Source organism: Clinocottus analis, unplaced genomic scaffold (genome assembly GCF_023055335.1).
Source record: "Clinocottus analis isolate CAN_PGR_092001 unplaced genomic scaffold, fCliAna1.0.p SCAF_31, whole genome shotgun sequence".
Classification (NCBI taxonomy): Eukaryota; Metazoa; Chordata; class Actinopteri; order Perciformes; family Cottidae; genus Clinocottus; species Clinocottus analis.
In genome coordinates this window covers 1,563,449-1,575,470 of record NW_027176054.1, presented here as the reverse complement: position 1 = coordinate 1,575,470, position 12,022 = coordinate 1,563,449, and the positions used below count along the sequence as shown (strand labels likewise).

Here is a 12,022-nt window from a genome sequence, read left to right as displayed (position 1 = left end):
AATTATGACTTTTTTTTTACCTCAATTATGACTTTTTATCTCAAAATTATGACTTTTATCTCATAATTATGACTTTTTCTCATATCTGACTTTCTTTCTCATAATCATAACTTTCTAGCTCATAATTATGACTTTCTAGCTCATAATTTTGACTTTTCATCTCATGTCTTTTTATCTGTAAATTATGAATTTCTTTCATAAAGATGGGCTTTCATACAGTAATTTCATTCACACTGAACATAGATTTTCTTTCTTCTTCATCGGCACACAATCAGGTAAATTCAAACTTTGCTTCTCGTGTTTACAAGGATTCATGAACTCGTCTCGTCCGCTGTGATTAACTCTCCTGCGTTTCCGTGGCAGCGACCTTCATCTTTTATGTTTTTATCGAGCGCGGCGCTCAAAGTTCTTCATGTTAATGTTCAATAATTGAAGTGAAAAGGCGCGAGGAACCTTCATCCACAGGTGTGCGTTCAGGTAACGGTGCAGGGACGCGACGGAGGAACTGATTTTAAATCCAAGGTCAGTTTTAAAGGTCACGTCTTTTCATCCTCATCCTCTTCCTCGCTGCACGAGTCTCTTCCTCTTCCTCTTCAGCGCATAGACGCGGAGAAATTAAGGCCACGGCTTTGTGTTTAGTTTCTTAAGTAGGAGAAAGGAGACACATATATTATAGATGAAGGATGTGTAAGCGAGGGCGCACGTACGTACGGAACCTTGAATGCATTGTGTTTATATGCAAAGTGAATCATTTATTAGTCAAAAGCATCATAGTGCCGAGTGTGTCTGCTGCAATGTGGGATTGAATAGAACCTCTGCTGTGGACCTGTCAATCACCCGGTAGCCCCGCCCCCTAAAGCACCCTCTGCTTTCTGGTCTGTTTGACTCCAACAGACCATAATGTACTGAATGAACATCAGGCTGTATAGAAGAAGACTAGAAACTAGAGATTGAGACATAAACTCATGTTTACAATGTTTACTGAGGGAATACATCAAGAGAGAAGTAGAGTCACTTATATAGACTTCTATACAACCAGAGGAGTCGCCCCCTGGTGGTCAGGAGAGAGAATGCAGCTATAACACATGAAGCATAGACTTCTATACAACCAGAGGAGTCGCCCCCTGGTGGTCAGGAGAGAGAATGCAGCTTTAACACATGAAGCATAGACTTCTATACAACCAGAGGAGTCGCCCCCTGGTGGTCAGGAGAGAGAATGCAGCTTTAACACATGAAGCATAGACTTCTATACAACCAGAGTAGTCGCCCCCTGGTGGTCAGGAGAGAGAATGCAGCTTTAACACATGAAGCATAGACTTCTATACAACCAGAGGAGTCGCCCCCTGGTGGTCAGGAGAGAGAATGCAGCTTTAACACATGAAGCATAGACTTCTATACAACCAGAGGACTCGCCCCCTGGTGGTCAGGAGAGAGAATAGCTTATAGAATAAAGCTGAAGTCGTTGTTTCCTCTCGTCCAATCAGCCACGAGAGCCTCGGTGCAGCTCACGGAGAAGATGGCGGCGGCCGGAGCGGACGCCGTCCTCGTGGTGACGCCCTGCTTCTACAAGGGCAAGATGGACAGCCGTGCTCTGATCCAGCACTTCACAAAGGTCACACACACACACACACACACACACACACACACACACACACACACACACACACACACACACACACACACACATTTTCACATTACTTCATTGAAAGTGTAAAAATGAAGAAAATAAACCTCTGAATCACTATTTGGATCGCAGGTGGCGGACCGCAGCCCGGTGCCGGTGGTTCTGTACAGCGTGCCGGCCAACACGGGGCTGGAGCTGCCGCTGGACGCCGTGGTGACGCTGGCTCAGCACCCGAACATCGTGGGCCTGAAGGACAGCGGAGGAGACGTGAGTGACTTTGACTTTGCAGCGCTAGCTGGCTACAGCGAGGAGCTAGCAGGGAGATAGCCGCGCTAGCTGGCTACAGCGGGGAGATAGCAGGGAGATAGCCGCGCTAGCTGGCTACAGCGAGGAGATAGCAGGGAGATAGCCGCGCTAGCTGGCTACGGCGGGGAGATAGCAGCGAGATAGCAGCGCTAGCTGGCTACAGCGGGAAAAACCACCGAAGGTAGTAGCGGCTTCTAACTTGACTTTTACGGTAAACTTTTTATATTTTTTTTACTCTGTCAACGCAGAGTTCTTGAGCGATGCTGTCGCTCTTGGACGCTGCAGAGTCGTCAGAAGCAGCGGCGAGTGTCTGCAGAGCAGCGCGTGGTGTCTGCTGCACAACCTAAAACTTAAGTGTGTGTGTGTCTGTACTTTTAATCCTTCTGGGTTTTGTTGCAAGGTCACTTGTTGGGAAGCGGAAAGAAGACGAAGAAAAAAAAGCAGAGTTTGCTCTCGTCGAGCCCTTAATACCTTTTTCGTCTGTGTGGGAAGTGTCTGAAAAGAAGTTGCACGGATGGATTTGTGATTTGGGAGACGGCGTATAGTTTGTCCACTCGCTGGGAGACGGCAGCGTGGGCGTAGTTCAAGCACACGGCGGCCCGGCTCGGTGGTGGGCGGGAAGAGGACGCACACAGAAAACAAGGGGTGAAGGGTCAACTGGAGGAAGGCAGACGAAGTTGCAGAAAGATTATTCAGAGCATGAGTGGCGAAACAGATTTCCCCGCATCAGCCACTTACTGGCAGATTACTTTTATGTATATTAGAAAACATGTTTCACCTGGAGTTGTGATATTTTGGCCCCAAAAGTAAAATTTAAGTACATATTTCCAGAAAATAAATCTAGAGTAAGCCTCTTTGTTTTATTTTTTTTAATCTTTTTCTTTTCTTTCTTGTGTTTCTGTGCACATGAAAGCAGCCACATTTAGCCTGGACGCAGCTAACGTGTGTTTTAAATTACAGATTAATCTGTCGATTTAATAATAATCATTTTAATCTCACCGAAACGCTGTATTTAAAAAAATATCCAAGATGGCGTCCCTCAAACGGCTCCGTGTCCAAGCAGCGCGTCCGCCTACGTTAGCTAACGAGCTAACTAGCGAGCCGTCGACAACGTTTTGACCGCGAGGCGACGCTCCAGTGTATCTTTTACAAAGAATATATTCAATTACATTTATTTGTAAAAGCCTAAAATCACAAATTGGCCGCACAGGGCTTAACAATCTGAACACGTACAGTAAAAACAGACTCCGTCGCGTCGCGGGTTTGACGCCCGTCGTCCGCCCCGTCGGGTCTCAGAGGTTTTTCCGGCTCAACCTCTGCGTCTTTTTCAACATTTTCTCCCGACAGAAATCCTCACATGTTCCACCTCGCCGCCTGCAGCCCGACGTCCTCCTTCCCACGCTGTCGCACGTGCACATGCACATGCACGTGCACGTGCACATGTCGTGTTTCTGGCTCTCGGCCCGGGCGCCGCGCGCCAGACGTGTGATTCTACGAGGGCGTTTTTTTTTTTTTTTTTGGCACGTCAACCAAAATTGTTTTTGTTCAACGTGACAAATTATAAAATACTCACAGCAAACTTTTAAGGGCTCACCTCTAAAAAACAACAAGACCTGAATATGACACGAGCGCCGAGGGGAAGCCGCTAATTAACATTTACCAAAACGTCCTGAAAACAGTTTGGATTTCAGGCGACACGCCGAAGGGATTAAAAGATATCGCTCATGTTCTTTCAGAGGAAAAACAATTCAGATTTCTACATGAACGGCTTTATTACTTTATTGTTATGGACTCAAGAGCTCTGCATTTCACCTATATGTGAATATGTGTATGTATAAAGTATATATTTACTCCTAAACAGTGATTGTTGGCTCGCGGCAACGCACACCGAGATGGAGCCGCATGAAGAAGGCGTGCTGTGGAAGGACGACCCCGCTGGGGTCAATGTTTATGCCCTCTTCTGATATTAAGAAGTATAAACGGCGTGTTGAGGGAGAACGGCTCCCACCCTCGGGTCCGAGAGGAGCTCCACTGGTCTCAAGCCGACCAGCACCAAGCGCACGTTCTTGGACCCTTTTTAAAAAAAATAGAATTAAAAGAAGAAGTAAATACAAATGACTACGCTGTGTTCATGTATTTCATTTGTTTTGCAAAATGCACTTTTTTTTTTTGTCCATCTGTTTGACATCTTGGTTTTGTCCATTAACGTCATGTATTTTGGCCGTCGACATCTTGTTTTTTTGACTGTAGCAATTTTTATTTTGGACGTCGCCATCTTGTTTTTTTGACAGTAGCAATTTTTATTTCGGCCGTCGCCATCTTGTTTTTTGACGGTCGCGTAGCAATCTTGCATTTTGCAAAGACAAAGGTGCACTTTTTTTTTGTCTATCTGTTCAACAACCAGAAAGTGAAGTGAGTTTTCCAAAGTATATTCAAATAGTTTCATGCTTAACGTTACGTAGCACTCTCACACCAGAGAGACAGATTATCACGAGAAAGTAGAAACATTTCATGAAATAACATCACCACCTCGAGCTTTTACCATGAAACTAATTCAAAACAAAGACTTGTCATAAACTTTAACGTCTAGAAAACAATTAGGACGTAAATCAGATTCATTTTAGTCTTTAAAAATAAAAAAAAATTAAACACACATTCCAAATAGTTACCCGGAGGCGACGACAACAACAAAATAAAGAAAGAATAATACAAACAAATAACCTTCGGGTGCATTTTAGTGATTGATGCGTTATCGTGAGTCAAGAATCTTCAGTGGAGGGTTAATGACACACAGCGGGATCACGACAATAATGAGACTTTAAATTAAAAAAAAGAACAATAAAAGCCCACACACACACACACACACACACACACACACACACACACACACACACACACACAGCTCTCAGGAGCAGCAGGAGCTCCTGCAAACCCGATTGACTGACTGATCAATTACAGCCGGCGTGTTTGAAATGACTGATACAGGAAGCTGATTGACACCACGCCGGTTTTAAAAATAGCCGCTCGGCGGTGAGGGGGGGGGGGGGGGGGGGGGGGGGGGGGGGGGGGGGGGAGGAGGTTTTTATCCCTGCGGAGTCGTCAGGTTTCATGTGTGCGAGTCTTTTCTTTCCCTTTTGAACATTTCAGCTTCATTTGGATCCTGACGCTTCGGATCTGGACGGACAAAAGAGAATTAAAGTCGGCAAAACAAAATAGGAAATAAATTATTCATGAGTCTTCCCTCCTCTTCCTCTTTTGAAGATGATTCCTTTTGCTTCTCACTTGGGACTTGTCCCCCCTCCTCTCTCTTTCTCTTCTACCGTTTGGGATTTTGCCTGATTCCCCCCCCCCCTCCTCCTCTTCCTCCTCCTCCTCCTCCTCCGTAAAACCTCCACGTTAAGAGTCGATGCTCATCTCAATTTGAGCGATTTGTTTACTTTGCTGTTGTCTCTTGTGACAGCGTCTCCAGGGATATATATATGTATATATATATATATATATATATATATATATATATATATATATATATATATATATATATATATATATATATAATGAAAAAAACTACACCAGATATTAGACATGACAGCAGGGAGGAGTGGTGACAATGAAACGGTCCTGATGTTTTACCTCCTTTGATAATGTTCTCTCTCTCTCTCTCTCTCTGTCTCTCTCTCTGTCTCTCTCTCTCTCTCTCTCTCTCTCTCTCTCTCTCTCTCTCTCTCTCTCTCTGTCTCTCTCTCTCTCTGTCTCTCTGTCTCTCTCTCTCTCTCTCTCTCTCTCTCTGTCTCTCTCTCTCTCTCTCTCTCTCTCTCTCTCTCTCTCTCTCTCTCTCTCTGTCTCTCTCTGTCTCTCTCTCTCTCTCTCTCTCTCTCTCTCTCTCTCTCTCTCTCTCTCTCTCTGTCTCTCTCTCTCTCTCTCTCTCTCTCTCTCTCTCTCTCTCTCTCTCTCTCCCTCAGATCTCTCGGATCGGCCTGATTGTCCACAAAACCCAAACGGAGGACTTCCAGGTGTTGGCGGGCTCAGCGGGGTTCCTCATGGCCGCCTACAGCGTCGGTGAGGAACTCACAGGGATATTATTATTATTATTATTATTATTATTATTATTATTATTATTATTATTATTATTATTATTATATCTCCTCTCTCTATCGGAAGGTTAACGTCTGTCCTTTCTACCCATAAGCCATTGCATTCTGGTGTCACTTCCTGTGCACTTTAAGACATTTCAACTCTCCACGACTCCAGAATTTGAGTTGCACAAGATTTCGTGTCCTTTTGATCGACTTTGACTGGTTTTACTTTGATTTTACTATGAAAATCTATCAGCGAATGAGTGGGAAAGGCGTGAAAGATTGAACCCATGACAGAAGACGTTCAGTCATCTCTGAAGCGTTTAGCTGCAGTTGCATCACGGCTGCGTCCGTGGGAACCGTTCTAACAGCCTTCAGACTTCATGAGCAAACGATGACCTGAAGGAAAGAAAAGTAGTGAATTTGGGCCCAAAAAGAAGGTTTCAAAACAGTTTATTACTTAACAAATATGATGGGTTCACTCTGCTGCCGCTCATGTGTGGAAACATCAACCTGATGGAAGTCGACGTGGCAAAGAATGTTGAGGAGAAGTCGCCTCGGCTTCCCCTCTCCGTCTGTGGACCGCCGACATTTTGGCCGTCGCCATCTTGTTTTCGGACCGTAGCGATCTTTATTTTGTGTCTCGCCATCTTGGTTTTTGACAACAGCGTAGCGATCTTGTATTTTAGCCGTTGCCATCTTGGTTTTGGAGCGTGGCGATCTTGTATTTTTGTTGCATTTCAGTCGCTGCCACACACACACACACACACACACACACACACACACACACACACACACACACACACACACACCTTCAGCAATCAAACCACTATCCGAGTATCAACTGAGCTTCAAGTTAAAAGCCTTTTTTGTTCTTTAATTGGAAGCGTTCAACCTTTCGTTTTGAAGTTTCACCAAATAAAATAAAAATCATCGGCTTCCATTTTTTTCAGCCTCATGAAGCGATGAATCTTCCTCCTGCTGCATGTCGGCCGCTCACGCCCGGATTAGATAACACGTCAGGGGAAAGGCATCAATATGATGCTCAGGAACCTAATGAGTCATGTTCTCTCACTGCCTGCTACACACACACACACACACACACACACACACACACACACACACACACACACACACACTCCCACAGCTCTCTGATCTTTGCTCCCTGACAGGTTCTCATCTCCATCACTGAAATATGAGAGTAATTGTGTGTGTGTGTGTGTGTGTGTGTGTGTGTGTGTGTGTGTGTGTGTGTGTGTGTGTGTGTGTGTGTGTGTGTGTGTGTGTGTGTGTGTGTGATGGACACAGGTAGCCGCCGTGTGATTGATGTGATGATGTGTCCGCGTCTTGATGTCTGAGTTCACGCTCTCGACGCCCACAGCAGTCAAGCTGCAGCCTGTCAGTCAAACCCGCGCGCCGCGTCGCCACAAAGAGCCCAGGACGTCTTCTTCGGTGGTGTTTTTGTTCGCGGGTTGTCAAAGGGGAAAACGGCTCCGAATTTTGAGCCAAAACCTCCCGATGTTCAGACGGGAAAAAATGGCCGTCGCTGTCGTTAATATGCGAGAACGTGTTTTTCATCTTTACTCAGATTGTACGCGGCTGTGCATGTTTTTGCATAAGCATGTCGAGTGTGTGTGTGTGTGTGTGTGTGTGTGTGTGTGTGTGTGTGTGTGTGTGTGTGTGTTTACAGTGTTTTTCTTCACTCGTCTTCTCCGTCAGTTCTGCTGCCATCAGGAATTCAGATAAAAGCCAAAAATGGAAACCAGAACTTTCGGGGTTTCTCGTTCCAGAAGGAAGAAAACTCGACTTTGTAGATAAAGAGTCGACGCACAAAATGGAAACACAACTTGTAGAACGTTAAACTCGGGTGATCCGCTGCGTCCTTCTGGAGTAAAAAAGGAAAACGTGCCTGATTTTAAAAACTAGAGTCCTGCAGACTTCTCTCCATTTTTCTCTCGCGGGTTTAAATTTTCCGGCAGAATTGTTTTATTTTCCGACTCGCGACCTCGACTTCTTCTTCTACTCTGTTGAACTGGTGGATGACTGTTTTTTTAAAATACACACTGTTTAGCATCAGCGAAGCGTGAATAAACACTAAATTCATCATTTATATTAACAGCATTTATTAATGCTTCGTTAAGCATGAATAGTCTTCACTTCAGATGAGGTCACAGAACAAACTAAACTAATGAGAAACTACCTGAACTCATCATTTACTGTCACTTTTTCAAAGGCTGTCAGCCCTTAATACTTCATTTACAGCTTATTAATCAATAATTAAACATTTATAACTTCATGAATTGCATACTAATGAGTTACTGATGAGTGTTCATGATGGAACAATGCTTCATAAAGATGAATTCAGTGTTTATTCATGCTTTACTAATGCTAAATAGTTTGTACTTATTATAAAGTGCTCACCAAAAACTCACTTAAAAATATTAAGTTAAGTTAACAACTGATAAGATATTATAATGCACAATGCATAGCGCTTCTTAACAATGTAAAACATAATCTCCCCTTCAGCTGGAGGAAAGTTAAGTGGTGACAGTTGGATCCGTTTCAGTCGCTTCTGACCACAAAGTTCCTCGTTTTGAATCAAGTTCTTTTACTTCCTCCCGTCTTCTCTCCACCGAGCCGTTTGGTAAACTGCCGTCATAATTCAGAAAGAAAATCTGTCCATCGGCAGCCGCCGGCTCCTTCGATCCACGACGACAACAACAACAACAACAACAACAACAACAACAACAGCGGCAGCGGCAGACTCCAAGGTTGTGGTCGGAGGCTTTCTCTCTCTTCCCTCCTCCAGACGCCGGCCAGCAGATGTCACGCTGCAAGGCCGCCATATCTCACCGCCGAGGAGCTGAGCTCCGTGAATAAAACATAAAAAGTGACGTCATACTGAACAAACCGCCGATCTGTCGGGAAAGAAACAAAAGACAGAAGACTGAGTGTCTTATCTGGAATAACACGGCTGTCAAACCAGGAGAGTGATGTTGTTTCTTTCAGAGGAAGATATAACCCCACTTGTTCACTATGCTAATGCTGCATGCTAATGCTGCATGCTAATGCTGCATGCTAATGCTGCGGCGCACGTTTATTTTTTGCAGAAATGTAGACTTTGGGACGCAGAACTCCTGTGAGGTGACGTAACTCGTATCCTCCTGTAGTTTGTATGATATCCCACGAAAAAGTGGAAAAGTTTTTCCGTGTTCTTCTTACAACTTTTACAACTTCCGTCTTCTTGGAAAAGAGACAAAAAAACAACGTTACATCATCCAAAATGGCGACGGCCAAAATCCCCAAACTCGAGGCTTCATAGTATCGGTCCACAAACCAACTGGTGACGACGTCGCCGTCCAACTCACAGACACGTCATACATGTTAGCTATCTCCCCGTTAGCTAGCATCTCTCCGCTAGCTCCTGTTCGCGAGCTTTGTGTTTCTTAATTTCTTCGCGATAATTCGTATCCCGCGGATCTGCGGGCGCTTTATTTCGAGCTGTTGAGTGAAACATCTTGAATGTTGTGCAACACTTTAAAGGTAACGCAGCCTCAGGTGTACCGTGCTGCTGAAACCAAGATGGCGGTCACGTGAACATTACGCCTCGTCAGCGCGGAGACGCCGGAGAGGCGCTGTGGTCGCAGTTTGGTTCTTTCTTTAATTTCTTTTTATCGGGACGCGTCCTATGAGAAGCAGAGAATGTGAAACATGAAGAAAAAAAAGGTCAAGAAGGTTAGAAAAGACCATGAAACTATTATTATTCAGCTCTCGCCTGTCATCCGGGCGTCGACAGGTGCGGTCGGCGGAGTGTGTGCGCTGGCCAACGTGCTCGGCCGGGAGGTGTGTGAGCTGCAGAGCTTGTGTGTGTCCGGTCGCTGGGAGGAAGCCCGAGGCCTGCAGCAGCGCCTCATCGAGCCCAACGCCGCCGTGAGTACACACACACACACACACACACACACGCACATGCACACGCACACACACACACACACACACGCCAAACTCTCACATATGATTGACAGACTGCAGGTTTAGTCTCATTTCTCAGCACTGATCTGGAGATCATTGGCTGCTTTTCATGACGTTTAAACTCGTGCATTCTATAAAGTCCAGTCTGCCCGGCAACAAGGCAGCTTCCTGTCCAGCGGACACGATTTAAAGAGCAACTTTAGAGGCTGAAGTGCGTCTACGCTTGAAATAAAGATGAACCTACATGTCTGATCCACAATCAGCTCATAGAATTGAGTTATTGTCGGGCGATAGCAATGTTCTTCCCTACGAGTCATTTTAGCCTCATGGCGTCCAGCTGGTTAGCTAGCTAGCTTGCTAATTTCATCTTGTTTTTATCTCACACATTCAAAAAATACAAAAAAAATAAATAACATGAACCGCTGGGCGTGGCCTACGTTACTTTAAAGTGTAGCTAGACTTTACAGTTTTTAAATCACCGTTCACGAAGGCCGTTACCCTTCCAATGAGCTCATGCTAATCGCTCATGCTAATCACTAACGCTAGCCACTAGCACGCTGACCTTTTGCATGATTATAGCTGGGGAAAGGGCGCCGTAAAGCGTCTTTTATTGTGACAAAACAAAGCATAAACTCGTGTTGTACATTTGTGAATTTGTGTTTTAGAATGCAAGGCTGGGACACGCGTACGCTAGCGATTAGCATCAGCAATCCACAAGCTAATGGAAAGGGTAGCGGCTACTCTTTCGCTAATTCTTCTCCACAGTCCACGCAGTCAGGGGAAGTTGGTTTTTATAGAAGTCTGGCTCTAAATGGACATTTATGACACGATATTCAAATAGTTAAATATCAAAATAAACTTTAACGAAAGTTAAACGAGAGAGAGGCGCTAAAGTAGCTGCGAGCCACAGACGTGTATGTAACGCTATGTAAAGGTCTGTAAAGGTCTGTAAAGGTCTGTATCAGCTCATCGGATGTTAAATGTCAATCAAACTCCTCCACGTGATCCGGATGCGGCACCGCGGCCGAATATTGATCTCTGATCGAGCGAACGTGTTTTTGAAGCGTCGTTATTGATGAAGCTTTGAAGCCACACGGCAGTTCATTTTCTGCTGGTGGGGGTTGTGGTGGAGGGAGGAGGGAGAGGGGGGGGGGGGGCAGAAAGAGACTGATTGGAGCTCTGTGTTGCTAGGTGACCAGGAGGTTGGGGGTTCCCGGCCTCAAGCAGGCGATGGAGTGGTTCGGGCTGCGCGGCGGCGCCTGCCGCTCGCCGCTGCAGAAGCTAACGGAGGCCGAGACGCTGCAGCTGAGACGCGACTTCACCTGCAGCGGCTGGATGTGAGGGGAGTGTGTGTGTGTGTGTGTGAGTGTGTGTGTGTGTGTGTGTGTGTGTATGTCTGAGAGTGTGTCTGACTGTGTGTGTGTGTGTGTGTATGTGTGTGTGTGTGTGTGAGTGTGTGTGTGTGTGTGTGTGTGTATGTCTGAGAGTGTGTCTGACTGTGTGTGCGTGTGTGTGAGTGTTTGTGTGTGTGTGACTGTGTGTGTGTCTGACTGTGTGTTTGTGTGTGTCTGAATGTTTCTGACTGTGTGTGTGTGTGTGATTGTGTGTGTCTGAATGTGTGTGAGTGTTTGTGTGTCAGTGCGTGTTTGTGTCTGTTTGTGACTGTGTGTGTGTCTGACTGTGTGAGTGTGTGTGTGAGTGTGTGTGTGTCCTCCCTTGTTCAGTCCACACGGTGTGAGGTGACACGTTACAAAACAATAATTAATCTGTTGGTGACTCGCATAATAAATCCAGAACTATATGAAAACTTCTGGATTTATTTTCTAAATAATTTACGTTGATTGTTTTGTTTCACGAAAAAAATAATCCGTTTTCTTTTTTTTTTTTTCACAAATCACAAACTGTTTTGAAGGAAATACGACGGAATATTGTGTAAGAAAAATGTAATTAATAAAAGAAAACACAGATTTACGAGGAAAAAAACCCTGAAATGAGTTTGTAGTTTTCTGATGATGATGATGATGATAAAGATGATGATGATGAAGATGGT

General features: G+C 45.0%; 1 protein-coding gene across 1 annotated transcript in view; it reads left to right on the top strand.

Moving 5' to 3' along the window:
* The window catches only part of hoga1 (4-hydroxy-2-oxoglutarate aldolase 1), a 14,185-nt gene extending 2,858 nt beyond the window's left edge, over positions 1-11,327 (top strand). The window contains exons 3-7 of the mRNA XM_068595713.1: positions 1,485-1,612; positions 1,757-1,891; positions 5,890-5,986; positions 9,800-9,933; positions 11,164-11,327. Coding sequence (XP_068451814.1) covers positions 1,485-1,612; positions 1,757-1,891; positions 5,890-5,986; positions 9,800-9,933; positions 11,164-11,313 — 644 coding nt within the window. The 3' untranslated portion in view covers positions 11,314-11,327. The remainder of the gene's footprint in view (positions 1-1,484; positions 1,613-1,756; positions 1,892-5,889; positions 5,987-9,799; positions 9,934-11,163) is intronic.
* Positions 11,328-12,022: the final 695 nt, after the last annotated feature.